This window comes from Tupaia chinensis, unplaced genomic scaffold (assembly GCF_000334495.1).
Source record: "Tupaia chinensis unplaced genomic scaffold, TupChi_1.0 Scaffold000382_1, whole genome shotgun sequence".
Classification (NCBI taxonomy): Eukaryota; Metazoa; Chordata; class Mammalia; order Scandentia; family Tupaiidae; genus Tupaia; species Tupaia belangeri.
The window spans coordinates 1,077,033-1,095,708 of NW_006159884.1; the positions used below are offsets into that span (position 1 = coordinate 1,077,033).

General features: G+C 36.9%; 1 protein-coding gene and 1 pseudogene across 2 annotated transcripts in view; one reads left to right on the forward strand and one right to left on the reverse strand.

The window, feature by feature from the left end:
• Positions 1-7,615, forward strand: part of LIPI (lipase I) — a 57,885-nt gene extending 50,270 nt beyond the window's left edge. For both annotated transcript variants that reach the window (XM_006153592.1, XM_006153593.1), the window contains one exon: positions 7,208-7,615. In XM_006153592.1, coding sequence (XP_006153654.1) covers positions 7,208-7,295 — 88 coding nt within the window. In that variant the 3' untranslated portion in view covers positions 7,296-7,615. The remainder of the gene's footprint in view (positions 1-7,207) is intronic.
• Positions 7,616-10,294: 2,679 nt separating this feature from the next.
• LOC102503253 (heterogeneous nuclear ribonucleoprotein C-like) lies at positions 10,295-11,323 on the reverse strand (annotated as a pseudogene).
• Between the last annotated feature and the right edge of the window lie 7,353 nt (positions 11,324-18,676).

Here is an 18,676-nt window from a genome sequence, read left to right on the forward strand (position 1 = left end):
GCAATGTGTGGGAGTCCCATTTTCCTCCTGAGCTTTCATTACCTCCCCTGCTTTTTCTTGTTTGTTTGGTTTTTCTGTTAACTTTTCTAATAGATACAGAGAGATGTCTGATGGTTTTAAATTTGCATTTCTCAAAAAGTAAATTTTGTTGTTCTTTGCTATTTAATTTAGGGTATTTACATCTTTTAATTTGATATGATTCTTGATACGGCAAGGTTAATTCTATCGTTTTGCTGTCTCATTTTCTCTCGTTTGTTCCCTGTTCTGTTTTGCCTACTATCTGCCTTTTTTGGGACAAATTCAGTAGTTTTATCATTCCAATTATTTCCTTAGTGGGTGTGTAAGCTATAACTCTGTTTTATTATTTTAGTGGGTTTTTCAATAAATTTATCACAGTCTAACGTCAAGTGAATTTGACAACTGCACATACACATGAGAACCTTACAGCCACGTGTGTTCGTTTCTCTCATCTGAGCTTTTGTGCTGTGGTTAGCCTGCATTTACTTGCACATATGCTGAAAATCCCCATAGTATATTGTATCACTTTAAAAGTAATTAAAGAGCTATCAGGACTTTTTTGTTTTATACAAAGTCACTATATCTAGTGCATAGTTATGGTTTATGATGCTTTTCTAACCCCTTGATAGATCTGTATTTTTATCTGGTATAATTTATCTTGTGACTGATGGAATTTCTTGAACTTTTTTTTTCTTTCTTTTTTTTGTAGTTTGGGTCTGCTAGTGGTAAATTCTTGCATCTTTTGTGTGTCAGGAAAAGCTTTATGTTACCTTCATTCTGAAAGATAATTTCTCTGGGCATAGAATTCTAGTTGGACAATGTTGTACTTTCAGTACTTTAAAGATGGTGCTCACTGTTCTCTAATCTGCATTGATGCTAATTAGAAACCTGCGGCTTTTCTTGCCTTTGTTCCTCTGATGGTAACATGACACTATTCACAGACTGGTTCTGACATTTTCTATTTATCACTGACTTGGAGCAATTTGGTTATGATGTGCCTTGTCATTTTCTTCATACCCGTATTTTCTTTAGGATCAAAACATGGTAGAAGATTGTACAGAAGCATCTTAAAGTACTGAAAGTGAAAAAAATGTCATACATTTTTTGTATAAATAGATTCTTATATTTGAAATTTGGTAGCCGTCTTGGGTCTGTGGATTTATAGTTTTCATCAAATTTTATCTAAATTCCTGACTATTTCTTAAGATGTTTTTCTGTGCCCCTTCTCTCTCCTCCCCTTCGAGCATTCCACTTTCACACTTACGCTGCACAAAATTATCCCCCAGGTTTAGGCGCTTTGTTAATTTTTGAATTCCACCTTTACCCTGCCTTTCATTTTGGATAGTCCCTGTTTATATGTCTTTAACTACACCAGTCCTTTTCTGCAATGTCTGAGGTGCTACTAATTACATGCAGGGGTTCTTGTTTTTTGTTTTGTTTTCATTTTTAAATCTCGGTCACTGTATTTTTCACCTTTGGAAGATAGATTTGTATCATTTTAAGCCTCTCATGTCTGTACTTAACTTTTGTAACAAATGAAATGCAGGTATAATAACTATTTTAATGTATTTGTCTGCTGATTCCTACATTTGTTCTAGTTCTAGATTGGTTTCAGTTGGTTGATTTTTCTTTTCATATCAGTTCATTTTCCTGATTCTTTACATGATAATAGATTACTTACAAGAAAAAGAAAGAAAGCCACTTAGCAATCTTTGGGGGATATTTTTTTTTTTCATTTTTTCAAGGTTATTGAATTACTTTTTCCACATGGGAGGAAGTGTGAGAGGAGGAGGAGTCCTCAATCAGGATCTTCACACTGCAGTCCACCCTCTGTCTCAGTAGACCTAGATCACAAGCATGCCTCCATGCTCCCATGTGCTCAGGGAGGCCGCGAGACAGGAATCCAGGACCTTTGCCACGTGGGTCCAGTTGTGCCAGCACCTGGACCCACGCTGAGTCATTCTTATTTCGATGTCAGTTATTGTGAATTTTATTTTTCTAGTTGCTTTGTATTTTTGTATTTCTGTTAGTATTCTTGAGGTTTAGTTTCAAGATGCTGTGAAATCACTCATAAACAGGTGATCCTTGGGACCAGCAGTTAGTGTAACGGCTATGTCGCTGAACTCCCATGTAGTTGACAGAGGTTCGAGTACTGGACCTGGTGGCTTCAACTCACACTGGGTGCATGTGCATGTGTACCCAAGACCTCGAGAGAAGAATGGAGGAGAAGGGCACGACCATTACCCCTGGGGGTGATTTGGGTGATTTCTCGCTGTCTCTCTCTTTCTGGCGAGTGCACGTGCCCTATAGCAAAAATCTCTCCAATAAAAGAAAAAAAAATAGGTGATGTTTTTAGGTCCTGCTTCAAAGATGTATTAGGCAGGCCTGGAGACGTGTCCAGGTGATGCATAATTATTCCCACCACACAGGTGAGACTCTCCTGTGCTCTTTACCCAGTGACCTTTGAATACTGACTTTCCCCATACAGGAGATGGGAAATAACACTAATTCTACCCCTACAATAGTTACTTACCATACTAAGTAGGTTTTAAAAAGAATATTAGATGCTGGGGCTGATGGTGGTATGGTAGTTAAGGCACTAGACTGCCATATGGCTGACCACAGTTCGAGTCCCAGACTCAGTGGCTTGTGAATGACCCCGGGAGCATGTGCATGGGTGCCCAGAATCCCAAGAGGAGAATGGATTGCAGCTATTCCCCTTGGGGATTGATTTCTCACTTTTCCTTTCTTTGTCTCTTTCTGCTGAGCACACATACCCTATGGCAAAAACAACTGAAAAAAAAAAGAATATGAGATGCTCATGTGGTCATATGTCATACTAAAGTCTTAGGAAACATTTTAAAATAGGAAAGCACAAATATTTCATAATGATATATATATAGTGAGAGATTAAAATAAAATCTAAATTATATTTAAGTTTAAGAACATATTTTTTATTTTTATTCAAATTTATACTTTATCAATGTAGTGCATTAGTTCCTGTGAATTTGTGGCAAGCAAAGCATTAAGAAAGGAATATTCAGTGTGATTTTTTTTTTATAGAGTGATTATTGCTATAGAGAATGTGCGCTTGCTAGAGACAGACAGAAAGTGAGAAATTACCCCTCAAGGGGGATGGCCAAGTCACAATCCCTTCTCGTCCATTCTTCTTCCCTTGGGATTTTAGGCATGCACACACATGCACCCGGTATGAGCTTTTTAAGCCACCAGGTCTGGGACTTAAACCATGGTTAACTATGTGGGAGTCCAGGGATGTAACTATTATGCCATCTGCTGGTCCCTTCAGTGTGATTTTGAAAAAAAATAAGCACATGATATTCTTTTTCTCACTAGTTCAGCATATAACATACTGTTTCTCCTAAGTTATAGTGTTTTAAATTTTTGTTGTCTGTGGATAAAGAAGAATTAATAACATAGAATAAACAGATATCCATATTAGAATTGTGGGTATGACACAACATATACCTATCTCAGTGTAAAAGGAAAGATTTTAATTTTCTCATAAGTTTTGGTGAAATTTCACTTTCATAGGCAAACTTGCAAAAACTATTTTATGCTTTCAGAGCCTTTATAAAATGTGAATTTTGGGAACCAGCAGCTAGCGTAATGGCTATGTCGCTGGACTCCCACGTAGTCGACTGCGGTTCGTGTCCCGGACCCGGTGGCTTAAAACTCACGCCGGGCACGTGTGCGTGCGTGCCCAAGATCCCAAGAGGAGAATGGAGGAGAAGGAATTGCGGCATAAATAAATAAATAAATAAAATGTGAATTTTTTTTTTAGTTTTTTGCCATAGGGCACATGCACTCACCAGAGAGAGAGACAGAGAGAAGGAAAATGAGAAATCACCCCTCGGGGGAGATGGCCACACCACAATCCCTCCTCCATTCTCCTCCTAGGATGCTGGGCATGTATGCACACATGCCTGGTGCGAATTTCAAGCTGCTAGATCTGGGACTCGAACCATGGTCAGCCATGTGGGAGTCCAGTGCTTTAAACATCATACCACCTGCTGGCCCCAAATATGGGACGTTTAACAGAAAATGTATTTACTGTATTATCAATAGAATGTATTTTGAGGTAATAGAGTTGTGAATTTTTGTTCAGTGGTAGAAAAGAATCAAAGATGCACTTACCTTCATATTGTATTGTAACTATTTGACAGGACAATTACTGAATGACTGATGTAATTTATACAGTTATGTCTAATGACACACTTGTTCTACTAAAGTTTAAAAGAGTGAATCCAAGAAATCAAGAGCATTGAAAGTACATTCAGTGATACAGGATATGGCAGGATAGATAAAGTATTAACTGAAAGTATGATGGATCTTCAAAAATGTGAGAAATACACTTCATGAAAACAGTATGTGAGACCAGAAGATGGCATGGTACTTAGGGCACTCAATTCTCACATGGCCAACCATGGTTAGAGTCTCCAGGCATGACAGCTTGAAAATCATGCCAGGTGCATGTGTGTGCAGGCTCAAAATCACAAGAGGAGAGTGGAGAGGGGATTGCATGACCAGCCTTCTGGGGGAGTGATTTCCCATTTTCCCTCTCTCTGTCTCTCGCTGGCTAGCACACATATTGTATGGCAAAAACAAAACAAAACAAATTCATGGATTTAAAAATTATTTTATCTCAAAATAAACTTGTACTTTAATTCCATGTTTGCATAAACTTCTTGAAAAACCTTTTCATATACATATATTTGGAGGAATAGGAAAGTCATTTGTCTATTACATATTTTAATAATAATGGAGAGGAATGAAGTGTGATTTTTAAAATATGTAGTCATTCTAAAGACATTCAAATTTTCTTTTAAGAGAGGTTTTTGCTATAGGGCATATGCACTCACTGGAAAGACAGAGACAGATAGACAAAAAGCTAGAAATCATCCCCTAGTGGGGGCCACCATGCCACAATCCCTTCTCCATTCTCCTCTTGGGACCTTAGACAAGCATGCCCATGAGCCCAGTGTGAGTTTAAGCTGCTGGTCTGGGACTCCAACCATGGTCGGCTACATGGGGTCCAGTGATATAACCAGTATGCCATCTGCTGGTCCCTAGACATTCAAATTATGACACACTGATGACTTCACAAAAAGGTATTTTGTTTTGTTTTTGCTATAGGGCTCATGTGATTACAAGAGAGAGAGTGAGAGAGAGAAAGTAAGAAATTACCCCCATGTGGGATTTAGCATCTTAACCTCCATGGCACTTGCTGGTCCACAAAAAGATATTTTTACCAATATTTTAAAAATTTATAGAAGCATTAGCGTTTTACATTTACTACTATAGGATTAAAGTAAAAATTCCAGGCAGCCTTTGTTATTTCAAATGGAAAAATACTATAGTATTTTACATCAACTTTTACATAGAAGGATACAATATTTATATTTTACTACTTTTAAACACATTAGTAGATACGGAAATTGGTTAACTTACAAATTGAACAAATGGTTTAAACTAAAAACTTGCTAAATGTTTAAAAACTGTATTAATGGTGTCTTAGCCATGGCAGAAGAAACTGGGAGCAAAGCTTGTCCTAAGCTAGAACAATACATGGCACATACAGGTGAGCTTCCTGAGCCCAATGCAGTTGACTGGGCTCCTTTCCCTTGACTAAGTTTGGATTACTGATATACAAAGTGTCCACTTGATACCACTATTTTTTCTTTTGCTCATTTCTCTTTTTTTAATTTATTTTTTATTTTTTATTTATTTTAAAATTTTATTATCATCATAATCTTTATATTACATTGGATTACATGTAACTTTACGGTGTATTGCATTGCTTTTTCAATATGGAATGTCATGCATGTCAGTCAATACAGAGACATTAATCTCCCCACTTATCTGTTTCCTACTAATGTCCTGCCTCTCTATTTGTTCTCTTGCTATCTTTCTCTATCCTCTTCTCTTCACCCCCCCATTCCACGCTGTCTTATTCTCATTAAGTATTTTCACTGCTTTTATGTCCTCCAATATTTCGCTCTCTACCATAGAGTGCAGATAGTCAGTATATATTAAGTGGATACATACAATATCTTTCTTTCATAGCCTGGCTTACTTCACTCAGTAATGGATCCTCCATATCTGACCATTTTCTATCAAATGCTAGGGTCTTGTTATTTTTTATGCCTGAGTAGTATTCCATAGAGTATATATACCACACTTTTCCAATCCATTCATCAGTTTGTGGACATTTAGGTTGGTTCCATGTCTTGGCAATTGTGAATAATGTTGCAATAAACATTGATGTGTAAGCACTTTTCCGACTGAGCGTTTTCCTGTCCTTTGGGTAGATACCCAGAAGTGGGATTGCTGGATCAAATGGTAGTTCTATTTGTAGATCTTTGAGGAACCTCCATATTGTTCTCCACAGTGGCTGAACCAGTTTACATTCCCACCAACAGTGTAGGAGGGTTCCCTTTTCACCACATCCCCGCCAACACTTATCACTTTTTATATTCTTGATCTTTGCCATTCTGACAGGGGTTAGGTGGTATCTCATTGTGGTTTTTATCTGCATCTCCCTTCATTTCTTGATATTTTATCAACTGTTTCTTGTTCTAGCTGGCTATTTTTTTTTAATTGAGACATTGACAGAAAGATAACCAGATAAGCTAAGCTGCTCAACTCTCCAGAGTGACTTTACTTCTCAAAAATGTTAAATATACAATATGTTTAACAATATACTTTTCAAGTGATAAGATACCTTAGACATTATTATTTCAATTTTAGTAGGTGGTAAAAGAGGATTTATTAAATCATTCTGGCAAAATTTGTCTTTGAATTTCACCCTAACTCTTGTGGTAGTGATCATGGTGGAGAGACAGGCCTGGCCTTTAAGAGCTGAGTTAAGAGAGGGAGAAACAAAGAGAGAGAAGAGTGAGGCAGGCACCCCTATGGGGTCTTCATGCCTTGATCCCAACCCAAGTCTAACCAGCCAAGATCATGAGCACAAGTACCTACACCTGGAGTTGCAGAAATCTCAGAACATGAAGCCAGGACCTTCCTGTATGGAAGAATAGGGAGGTGAAATATCGTGTTATTACTGCACCATCACACCGTCCCAGGCATATAATATTCTATTAATCTGAGAAGGATATAAAGTTTGCTGTTTTACTAATGGTTATTTTTTTTTGCCTTTTTTCTCTCACAGATCACCACTTTGCAGGTATAATTTTATACTTAAAGAAAGAGAGGAAGTATTTCTTAATCTAGACACATGTATACCAAAGACGATATAAAATGACTTCTTCCAGCAAATCTAACGACTTGTTGTGAATGAAAACAACACAAGCAGTCTTTCTTTTACAATAGGTTGTTCAATCTGGGATACAGATAGCTCTAGATCGTCAATAAATTTTTAAGAATCACAAATATAGAAAATAAAAAGCGCATATTGTAAGTACTGTGAGTATATTATAAAATCTGTTTATTTCTGTTTATCCTATCTGCCTCCTCAATCAAATATGTATCATTAAAGATTTACCTTAACTTCTTATTTAACAATAAGATAAATAAATAAATCTTTAGAAAAATGTGAAAACTTACTGTCTGGGGGCTGGGAGATGGCCTGGTGGTTAAGGGTTCTGGACTCCCACATGGCTGACCATGGTTTGAGTCCCAGACCTGATGGTTTGCTTTCTCTCTCTCTCTTTCTCTCACTCTGTCCCTCTCTGGTCAAATAAAAATTAATTAATTAATTAAAAAAATCTTAGTGCCTTTATATACTATTTACATAGTACTATTTTGCATCTCTTAGAGAACAGTAGTACAAGAAATGAAGAATTTTTATATTTATTTCTCATTTGGAAAAGTCATTTGGATTAATGTGAACCTTGTAAACATGAGTACCATCTGCTTTAACGAGCTGCTTGACATTTTTTGTAAGGCTTTGTAAATAAAGGCTTTGTTTCTATGGAGCATGGTAAACAATTTACAGTTCCATAACGTGTGAGGTAAAATCCTGGATCCAGCATTGACTAATGATTTGAGCTTAAGTGGGTTATTTTACCTAACTGTGTCTCATTTATTCAATAATGTATTTTGAATAATGTCTATCGTAATGTATCATAATGGTAATAATAAAAATGATAAAATAATAAAAATGATACCTAATACAGTATCATCATGTATTTTATGTCACAGTATTTTTAAAATTGTTTACTTTGTACATATTAATTCATTTTATTCTTAAGAAGCCCTTTGAAGTTAACCTGATTATTTCCATTGATGAAAAAACTGAGGTATAGAGACCAGCAGAGGGCATAAAGGTTATGTCGCTGGACTCTCATATAGTCAACCACAGCTCGAGTCCTGGACCTGGGGACTTTAAATTCATACTGTGTGTGAATCTTGCGCACATATGTGCCTAAGATCCTGAGAGGAGAATGGAGGAGAAGGGATTGTGGTCTGGCTATTCTCCCGGGGGGTGATTTCTTGCTTTCTGTCTATCTCTGTCTCTCTGGCAAGCACAGAGCCCTATAGCAAAAATCTACACAGAATCACATAGAGAACTGGATTAAAAAGTCCAAGTCTATGTTATTTACCCCTAGTTGTGCTTCTTTAAAATTCAGTATGTGCAGTTACTAGCTAGATGTAGTAATGTTCATATTCAAAATAATCATCCGAACGTCCTTGGCATATTCTAATTTAGCTGTTCATTCCAGGAATTCTTGGTCCTGGGTCCTCTCATTTATGCCTGAATACTCCCAAAGTTTGTTTTATGTGCGTTTCTAAAGCAGACTGTAATTATAGCCAGTCTTTAAGCTCTTAATTGCCTGCTATATAGTTAGCTAAGGCAGCCATAACAAAAATACCAAAAACGGTGCAGCTTAAATTTCAGAAATTTATTTTCTCACTGTTTTGGATGCTAGAAATCCAATATCAAAGTGTAGGTTGGTTCCTAATGAGGCTTCTCTCCTTGGCTTGCAGATGGCTACCTTCTTGATATGTCTTCACACGGTCTTCCTCTGTGCATGCCCAATTTTGGGGTCTCTTTCTGTGTCCACATTTGTCCTTATTATGAGGTCACCAGTCAGACTGGATTAGGATTTACACAATGACTCCATTTGATCTTAGTTACCTCTTTAAAGGCCCTATGTCCACAGAGAGTCATACTCTGAAATAGGTAGGGTTAGGAATGTATGGATTTTAGGGGAAACAGACTGCAGCCCATGGCACCAGTTATTCTCCATTAACTCCTGTTTATCTACCTGGAGATAAATTTCGCCATTGTTGGGCCCTACCTAGAAAACGCTAAGTGTGAAGGCTCTTGATGTATTACAATAGATACTCACTTGGGTTCCAGGCAAAAACAAGAAGCAGGCCCTCCACAATTTCCTAGGGATGGAGGCACTGCTACCTGTACTTTGCTGTCTGACAGTCCTTGGTGAGCACAGCTCTTTCTACTCTGCCACAGCTCTTCACACCACAGGCTCTGACTCTAGCCCACAGAGATCCTTCACTCTCTTCTCACTGAGGTATCTGCTCACCAGTTTCCCACATTCTCAGACAAAACCACAGACCCTTACGTAATTTTACTTTTGTAATTAGTCAATTATTAGTTTGCCAGATACACTCAGAAGCTTTTGAATTTCTTTTTCTCCCCCCTGGTTTAATAAATACTTCTTTATTTTGAGGGGAAGAGGTTCTAAACATTAGCTTGTTTACAAAAATAACCCCCAGTATCAACTTTAGAAGATAAATCTTGACTACTACACTAGTTTTCTAGAGGGAGCGTTTGACATGCCAACTCCCTTTCACAGAAATACAGTTACACTTGTGTGGAACAGCCCCACATAGCGCTCTTAGGTGAGGCATAAAACATACACTTCTATCAATGCCACTCTCAGGTGATACTCAACTAAGTGAGACTGCCTCTGCAGTTAGGGAAGAGCTACTGAACTCGTACATGAAGGAAAAGAACTGTAGTCCCCGTATAACAAGAGATTATTTTGGAGACAGCTGATAAAAACCATACATCCTTTTTAGGAGCATGGTGGCACCCGCTCTGTAGCAAAAATCATACATCCTTTTTATTGTTAAGTTATAAAGAGTTATCAAAATTAAAACAAAATTGCAGATTAAGACTTAACAAAACTACTAGGAGTATCAAAAGAAGTGAAATGGGACCAGGCACAGGGCAATATGAACTAAGAAACGTGGGAAGGACAAAGATGGGGAGAACAGTGAGCTGAGCCAAAGATACTAGGGGAGAGGATCTGGGTAAAATCTTGATCTTAGACAAGCGCCTAGGTAAAGAAATAATGGGTAAGATTTCTAATCCCCACTATGTGCTTAAGAGTCACCCTTGCCATTGGCACTGTCTCTGCCATTCTCTTCCTGCTCATTCTCGTTTTCATTACCTTGATCAACTCTAGCTGTTCATCTCCTCACCCACCCCGTCTTCATTCTCATCATCATCCCGTAGGTCCCCCTCCAATTACCTTGATCAACTCTAGCTGTTCATCTCCCCACCCACCCCATCTTCATTATCATCATCATCCCGTAGGTCCCCCTCCTCAGCGGAGTGATGTAAGCCCTCCCCAGACTCCACCTTCACATGAGTCTCTTCCTTCTTCTGGGAGCTGCTGCTATGCTCCTCCACTGACTTATCATTCTTTGCCTCCAGTGTTTGTTTGCTTTGTTCCTTTTCTATTTTTTTCTAGGTTTTCCAGAAGACAATCTACTTTTTGTTTTATCTGGGTTAACTCCTTCTTAATGGCCTTCAGGCCATTTCTTTTCAACTTTCCAGACTTGGAAGAAGAACCTCACTGTCCACTCAGAATAGCTACTTTTGCTCCTTCATGAGGAGTTTGCTGAAACATGCTGGCATTTCAAGGGCACTACAGCCCACACAATAGGAGGAGAAGGAGGAGAAGGAGGCATAGCTGCTGGGTAACTGTACGTCCTGTCATCGTAATCCCGTTGAAAGTCATAGTCCAAATCAAAAGAGCAGCCGTACCCCTCCACTGTAGATCATTTCATACCTGTTTTTCCTCCATTCACTTTTGGCTCTTTAGCCAGATTAATACCTAAAACCAGGCCAGCAACCATCCTGTCATCCTCTCCTGCCACAGCAGCCTAGGCATTCCTCTCATTAATATATTGAATGAAGATAAAGCCCTTATGAACAGAACAAACCACGATTTCGCCGTACTTCGAGAGTGCCTTCACATGAGACTTCCTGACCACAAGAATGTTGAGATTCCCAATGAATACATGGAAGTTCATGGAGCAAGAATCTGTCTTGGTAATATTGCTAGTCATCGTGTTTGATGGTAAGATTCCTCACAAAACCTAAAATAGAGCTGAAGATGTAAAAATCTCACAAGAACAGAGAGGGAAAAAGAGATGCAATTCTGAATTTCTCGCTCCTGGGTTCTAGGTGGAGAGGCCAACTGCTGCTGAAGGTAGAAATCGAATCTTTTGAATTTCAATTTGTGACAGTAATGGCATTAAAATGAGTAAAAGTGAACTATTGCTATATTACCAGGAGCAGAGCTCTTGTTCTAGTACTCTAGATAGCTTGGATAACACAGAAGGCAGTAGCCACCTTGCCTTGCCGTATGTTAGGCCCTATTACCCTCATAATAGGCCTCCCTTACCAGAGGTGATACAGTCTATGAAGATGTAAACTTACAAAGTGTTTGTGGGTTTCTATAAGACTTCTCCAGCATCCTAATTCTTTCTTCCTTTTTTTGTGGTAATGGTTAACATGGAGAAGAAGTTTCTGAAGTTTATTTTGATGGTGATGAAGAAATAAACTCCTTTCATCATCAACTTCATAGTCTCTAATCAAATTTTTAAATCATATTTGTTTCCAAATTCATAGAAACCATAGATTAAAAAAATAGAAGGAAGAAAAGAGACACATTTTGGAAGACCTTAATGAAACATGGGCTTTCTATAGCAATTATCTGGGGCAACAGAAAGAGTAAATAGCCATTTTGTACAAAATATGTTATACTAGGCGGCCTTAAAGCTGTGAGGTTCTAGATGAGATCCAGAAGGAGGCTGAGGTTTGAAGTGTTTAAATTCTTTCACCCTCAGGATGCTTACTTGGTGTAGGTCATGGAATCGGCCTGAGCATTGCCTTTCAAATTCCCCTCAACAAGGGGGAATAATAAATAAATAAATAAAGATAAATTTTTTGGAACCAGCAGTTAGCGTAATGGCTATGTCGCTGGACTCCCACATAGTCGACTGTGGTTCGCGTCCCGGACCCGGTGGCTTACAACTCACGCCAGGCACTGTGGGTGAGTGCCCAAGATCCCAAGAGGAGAATGGAGGAGAAGGGATTGTGGTGTGACCATCCCCTTTGGTGGGTGATTTCTCGCTTTCTGTCTCTATGTCTCTCTCTGTCTGTCTGGTGAACGCACGCGCCCTATGGCAAAAACCTCTCCAAAAAAAAAAAAGATAAATTTTTAACCTAAAATGTATTTATCAAATTAAATTTATCATTTATCAAATGATAATTGATAAATTTAATTTATTATTTATCAAATTAAATAACTATGTATTTTTATCAGCATGCATTCTCTGTTCTCTGGGTTTCCATTAAATTACATATTTTAAATGAAAAAAATCAAATCACCAACAAATACCTTTGCTATTTACATTGTTCTATTGAAATGGCAGTGAACACAAAGGCCAACTGGGCTTTATTTAATAACTTACACTTCTAAAAAGAGCAAATAGGCTGCAGTATCCTTCTAATTTGCTGAATAATTGCTTAATTGTGTTTGTCTGTGTGTGTCTATTGCCAATGTAGATGATGCACAATTATGTAAGTGCACTTAAGAATAGGTTATCTTTGTGAAGTCTTGGCTTATGACATTTATGGCTTTGGACAATAATAATAGCAAACAGAGAGTGAATATTTACTGTGTGCTAGTCTGCATTTTAAATCTTTTTTTTTTTTTCCAGATTTTTGCCATAGGGCACATGCATTCACAGGAGAGACGCAGAAAGAAACACACACACAGAGAGAAAAATCATCCCCCAGGGATAATGGCCCCTTATCTTTCATTTCCTCTAGAGATTTTTGAGCATACACTCACACGTGCCCAGTATGATTTTCAACATACTTGGTCCAGGACTTGAACTGTTGTTGACCATGTGGGATTCTAGAACCTTAATCACCAGGCCACATGCTGGTCCCAAAGTCTTCTTTTTTCTTTCTGAGAAAGAGAAGGGAGAGGAAAAAAAAAATGAGTGAAAAAGAGAGGGAAAGGAAACATGGTAGATTTAGATGTTTTAGGTAAGAGTCTTGCTGTGTCACAACTCCCTAGTCTCCCAGTTACCCAGGGTAATGAATATGCACAACCACACCTGTCATGTTCAGGTTGACCAGGGAACTAAACCCTTCCCTTGTGACTTCCAATCTCCCAAGTGGTTGCATGACCTGTGCATTGCTGTGGCTGGGCCATGTTTTAAGCTTTATACTTATGATATTTCATGTATTCTTATAAATGCTCTGTACATTATGTACTTTTATCCACCTCAATGACTGAGGGGAAGAAAAATAAAATTATTTTGGATAACTGACAATATTGGAAAAACATTTTTTGGGGGCATTTTGATTGCTAGCTATTGAGTAAATGCTAGACATTATGAAATCTTTGTGAATGGGTGGATGGTTGGATGGATGAATGCAAGTGAAGTGAAATCCTCAGATAAGTAATAGAACAGTAGGGGACCCTGGCTCTGAGACTGTGATGGGGCTCGCCAGGTAACAAGGAGCTTCCTTAATGTGGCTGCCTTGGAAAATTGACAGATGTGTGTGCAGGTTTTCCAATATGTGCTTTTAGTGCTTAGGATGAAGACATTGCTAAAAATTACCAGATATTTGTGCCCTGTCCCCAGACAAATACAAGCTGCTTCTTCAAGTGGCATAAAGAAAATTGTCAGAGAATATTAGCAGATGATTTTGGAGCTATGAAATGAAAGACATAAGAGAACAGATAACATATTCATTCATAATTTTCCCCCTGTGAACACGTGGCATTTGAAAAAAAGGAAAATCTAGGAGGTGAACAGCTGGTTATACAGATGGTGTTGATGAAATGAATTCAGATTTTTGTATCATGGCTTAAGTGTCTTTAATGCTAAGCTTTTGGCTAGAGGTAGAATTATATATATCTCACAGGACATGGAAGAATGTATTTTCAGTCTAGCAGTAAAGATGAAAGTGCTTTAGAGGAAACATAATATTGAAGAAAGTGTTAAATGATTCAAAGCAACAAATCATTCACCCACATTCACCAGGACTATCAAATACTCTCCTAGATTCCTTGTTTGATTCTTAATAGTTCCTTCCTGTTCTTGGCTGGGATCTGCTCTTACACATTTCTTCTCAGCTGGTCACTTTCTTGGCCTTTTCCAGGGTCAATTTATCTGTGTCATCTACATGCCAATCTTTGTTTTTGTCTCCTCCTCTTTTCCCCAGTAATGCTGTTCTATGTCTCTCTTACAGCATGGGGTACTATCATTCTTGACTAAGTTGTCTGTATTCATTACTAGGATGTGAGTTTTGGGGGTAGAAAGCTAATACTTAAATCTTTCTATTTTTAGGGTTTAGATGAATGTCCAGTCTATTTCTGTGGCTCCAAAATATTTGTTTCATGATAAATGCAAAATTAAGGAAATAAATCAGTGTGTTTTGTTTTGCTTTGCTTTGTTTTATTTTAGATTAGTTGAATAAGAGTGGGCAGAGGTCAGTAGTTGCAGACTATTTAAAAGAACAAAATGGTACAAGGGGTTCTATTAGAGATAAGAGAACTCTCATAGTACAATTTGAGATGATATGTCTAGTAAAATCTTTCTAAGAATGAAGTAAAACCAGATTTGAATATTAGATCATTTTAGTTTGCATTTAGAACTGAATTTTTAAATTTCTTTCATATATTGGCATTAAAATTTTTCAATAACCTCTAACCATATATATAAATATATATATATAAAAGATAAATTTTCAGTCTTTCCTTAATGATTCCCTAAGAAAAGAGACCATTTAAAGGTAAAGTCTACTTGTAGTCATTGATTCTGAAATCTCTGGACTTTTATCAGTTGAACTTGTCCTAGTTCTAGTAAGTTTTCAAAAGATTATTGACTCTCTAATGCTTAGTATTACGGTATTACTCTTAAAAATTTGGTAGGAGAAATGTTTAGTTGACAAAATACCTGTGAGAAATGTTTTCAAGTTGAGAGTAATAACATTGAATGAAGACTAAAAAACTAGAAAGGGTTTATTTTTTTGTTTCATTTAATTTTTTTTATTTCATTTTATATATTACCATAAATTTGTATACATTTAATCACATATATCTTTACAGCGTATAACATTTCTTTTCCCAACATGATTACCATACATATCAGTCAAAACAAAGACATTACTATCCACATCATCATCATCAAATAGCTTTTCCTTTTTTTTTTTTTTCAGATTGAAAGGGGCTTACTTATAGAACATTCTAAGTGGAGGCATGGAGAAAGAAGGAGAAAGAGAGAAAAAGAAAAAAGAGAGAGGGAAGACAAGGTCAAAATTTACTCAGAATACTTTTAATGATCATAATAAATATATTTTTAGAACCACATGACCCAGCTGCCTGAGAACTGAGGTATCTCAGGCTATAAGATTTTGTTTGAAATGGCCTATTATGATGCAAAAGTTAAGCAATATTTTCGGAAATATTAAATAGATGAAGTATAGCTGGTGGCGAAAAAGAAAACAAAAACTGTGTGCTGCATTTAGAAAGTTTGTGTTACAGAATGTGTAAATTAAGCATATTTACACAGGCATTCATTCATTTATTCATTCCTCAAATTTGCATTAAATAAACATTCAATATGTAACTATCACTATGTTGGAGACATACCCATACATGAAAGATAGCAGATTCTTGGACCCATTGAGCTTAGTTTTTAGTGCCTAAAACAGAATAAACAAGATAACAATGTTACAATTTCAGATTGATAAGGCAGTGAGAAAAATCAAGTAGTGAACAGAAATAGTGCTATTAGAGAGATGGAATTGAGATGGTCAGGGAAAAGCTCTTTGTGAATATACTATTAGGCAGAGGCCTGGATGCCAAAAGAACTATTCATGCAAATATCTAGGGACTAGCACCTCAAGAAGAGACAGTGGGTGTAAAGACCAGTGTTTTGGAGAAATTGGAAGAAGACCAATGATGCTTGAAGCTTAGCAATCCACAGAGAGACTACCTTGAGGTTGCTGACATTGGTAGGAACCAGAGTTTTGACATTTTGCTCATGTTAATAGTTTGGATTTTATTCTTAGTATAATATAAAACCATTGGAACTATTTAAGCATTGAGCAACATCGTTTGAATTACATTATTAAAAGAGCTCTTCAAATAACTACATTATTAAAACAGCTCATGCCCAGGTAGCTGGGGAAGTCTGGAATTAAGGAATCAATAAAAGACTAGTAATCATGGTGGTATGGTCTGTGGTGGTTTCAGTGGAAGTAGTGTTATAACTGGGTATTTTGAAGGTAGGACCATGAACATACTGATCTATCAAATACGGCAGATGAGGGAAGGGGGAAAGAAAAGAGTCGGGGATGGCTCCTAATGTTTTTGTGTGAATCAAATTTTAAATGGTGGCAACTTTGACAATTTAAAGCACACTATGAGACAAAAAGATTTAGATAAAATGTAATGGAGGCAGAATTAATAATTCAATTTTGGACACACAAGGTTTTGAGATGACCATTAAATATCCAGTGGAGATATCAAGTGGTTCTTTGGAGATGTCAACTGTGGAAAGGGAAGAGGAAGGTTAAATAATCAGAATTTTCTTTAGTTTATCACATCTACTCTAAGAAGTATCAAATATCTGTGAGACAATGGGCATGTAGCCGTGCCCCTGACAATTTGAGAATTACAGACATAGACTAGAGCAACTGAACACTGAAGAAAACCAAGAATAAACCACTTTCTTGGGCAAGTGGCAACAATTACACTGGAGAGATACCATGCTAAAAGATTAAAACAAATCTATACTTCTAAGAAAGTATTCTAAAACAGAAAACAAGGAAGACTATCATAATGAAGACATACTTCTAAAGTGGAAAAGAAAGATTCCATGACAAAATGTGGAGACATCTTAAAGGTCAAGAATGGATAATTAGATGGAAAAAATGTGGCACATAAACCCTAAAGAACATTGCTTAGCAGCAGCAACAACAACAAAAACAACGAAATCCTGTCATTTGACACAAAGTGGACAGAAGATTTAATGCTGATCAAAGAAAGCCAGACTCTAAAAGACAGGCATTGTAGGTCCCTGCTCCACACACACCAAAGATTTAATGCTGATCAAAGAAAGCCAGACTCTGAAAGGCAGGCAATTGTAGGTCCCTGTTCCACACACACCAAGTACCTGCATTTTATGGCAGAAAGTGAAAGGTTGGAAGATATAATAGCAGAGATAGCAAAGGTAAATACCAGAGACATACAGGAGGGGATGGATAGTTGCGGGTGAGAGGGAGGGATTTGCAAAAACATTTTTAACAGGCACAAGAATAGAAAGTTACTGTGTATGGTAATGTCTTTGACAATGCATTTATGCTTTGAGAACCCACATTGTATACAGTAATGATTAAATGTAAATTTTTAAAAATCCTAAAAATGTTGAGACAGTATAAGAAAAACAAAGACTAGAATTCAATTTAACAATAATTAATGTTTCTAAAGACATCCAGAAAGTAAAATAGGAAAAGGCAAGTTTAAAATATAATTTTAAGGGGCCAGCAGCTGGCGCGGTGGTTAAAGGCATTGGACTCACACATGGCCGACCATGGTTGGAGTCCCAGACCTGGTGACTTGCTTTCTCATTTTTCCTCTCTCTCTCTCCCTCTGTCCCTCTCTGGTCAAATTAAAATAAATAAATAAATAAGTAAAGTTAAATAAAATAATTCTTTATATATAGGTGTATGTGTGTGTGCATGTGTATGTGTGTATATATATATATATATACATATATATAATTTTTAAATACTGAAATACACAACAGAGACATTAAGTATCTTAGTAAAATTAATAAAACTGGAACAATTAAATATATCCTTGCTAAAGTTTTGAATATCAAGGATAAATATAATAATATTATAAGCAGAAAAAAATCAATAAGGACTAAAAATGTAATTATGACCAGAAAATTCTTGGCTACTGTAAAATTCAAAGAGAACTAAAATTTAGATAAGAAAAAAAATAATGAAAAAAAATTAAATGAAATATGTAGGCCAAATTTGTATATGTGAGATGTAATGGGGAGACAAACTCAGCTTCTAAGATATAAACCAGCTATTTCAGAACATGGAAATCTCTTGTAAAAAGTGGTGCCAGTGGTGAATATTTTCATTTATTATTGCATTTGTCTAATTTTAAATAAACGTAGAGTTAAGGCAAGCACGAGAGCTAATAGTGGAATGAGTAGATACGTTACGAAAAAATTAAAAGTTGGTTTTATAATATCAGGCGATGTCAAGAAAGAATGTTAGTGATTGAGAACTAAGGTAGGGGAATCAGAGAATGTGAATCTACTGGCAATTCCTAGAGACAAAGTGTAATTAGCTATTTAGGAAGTGTAAGTCATA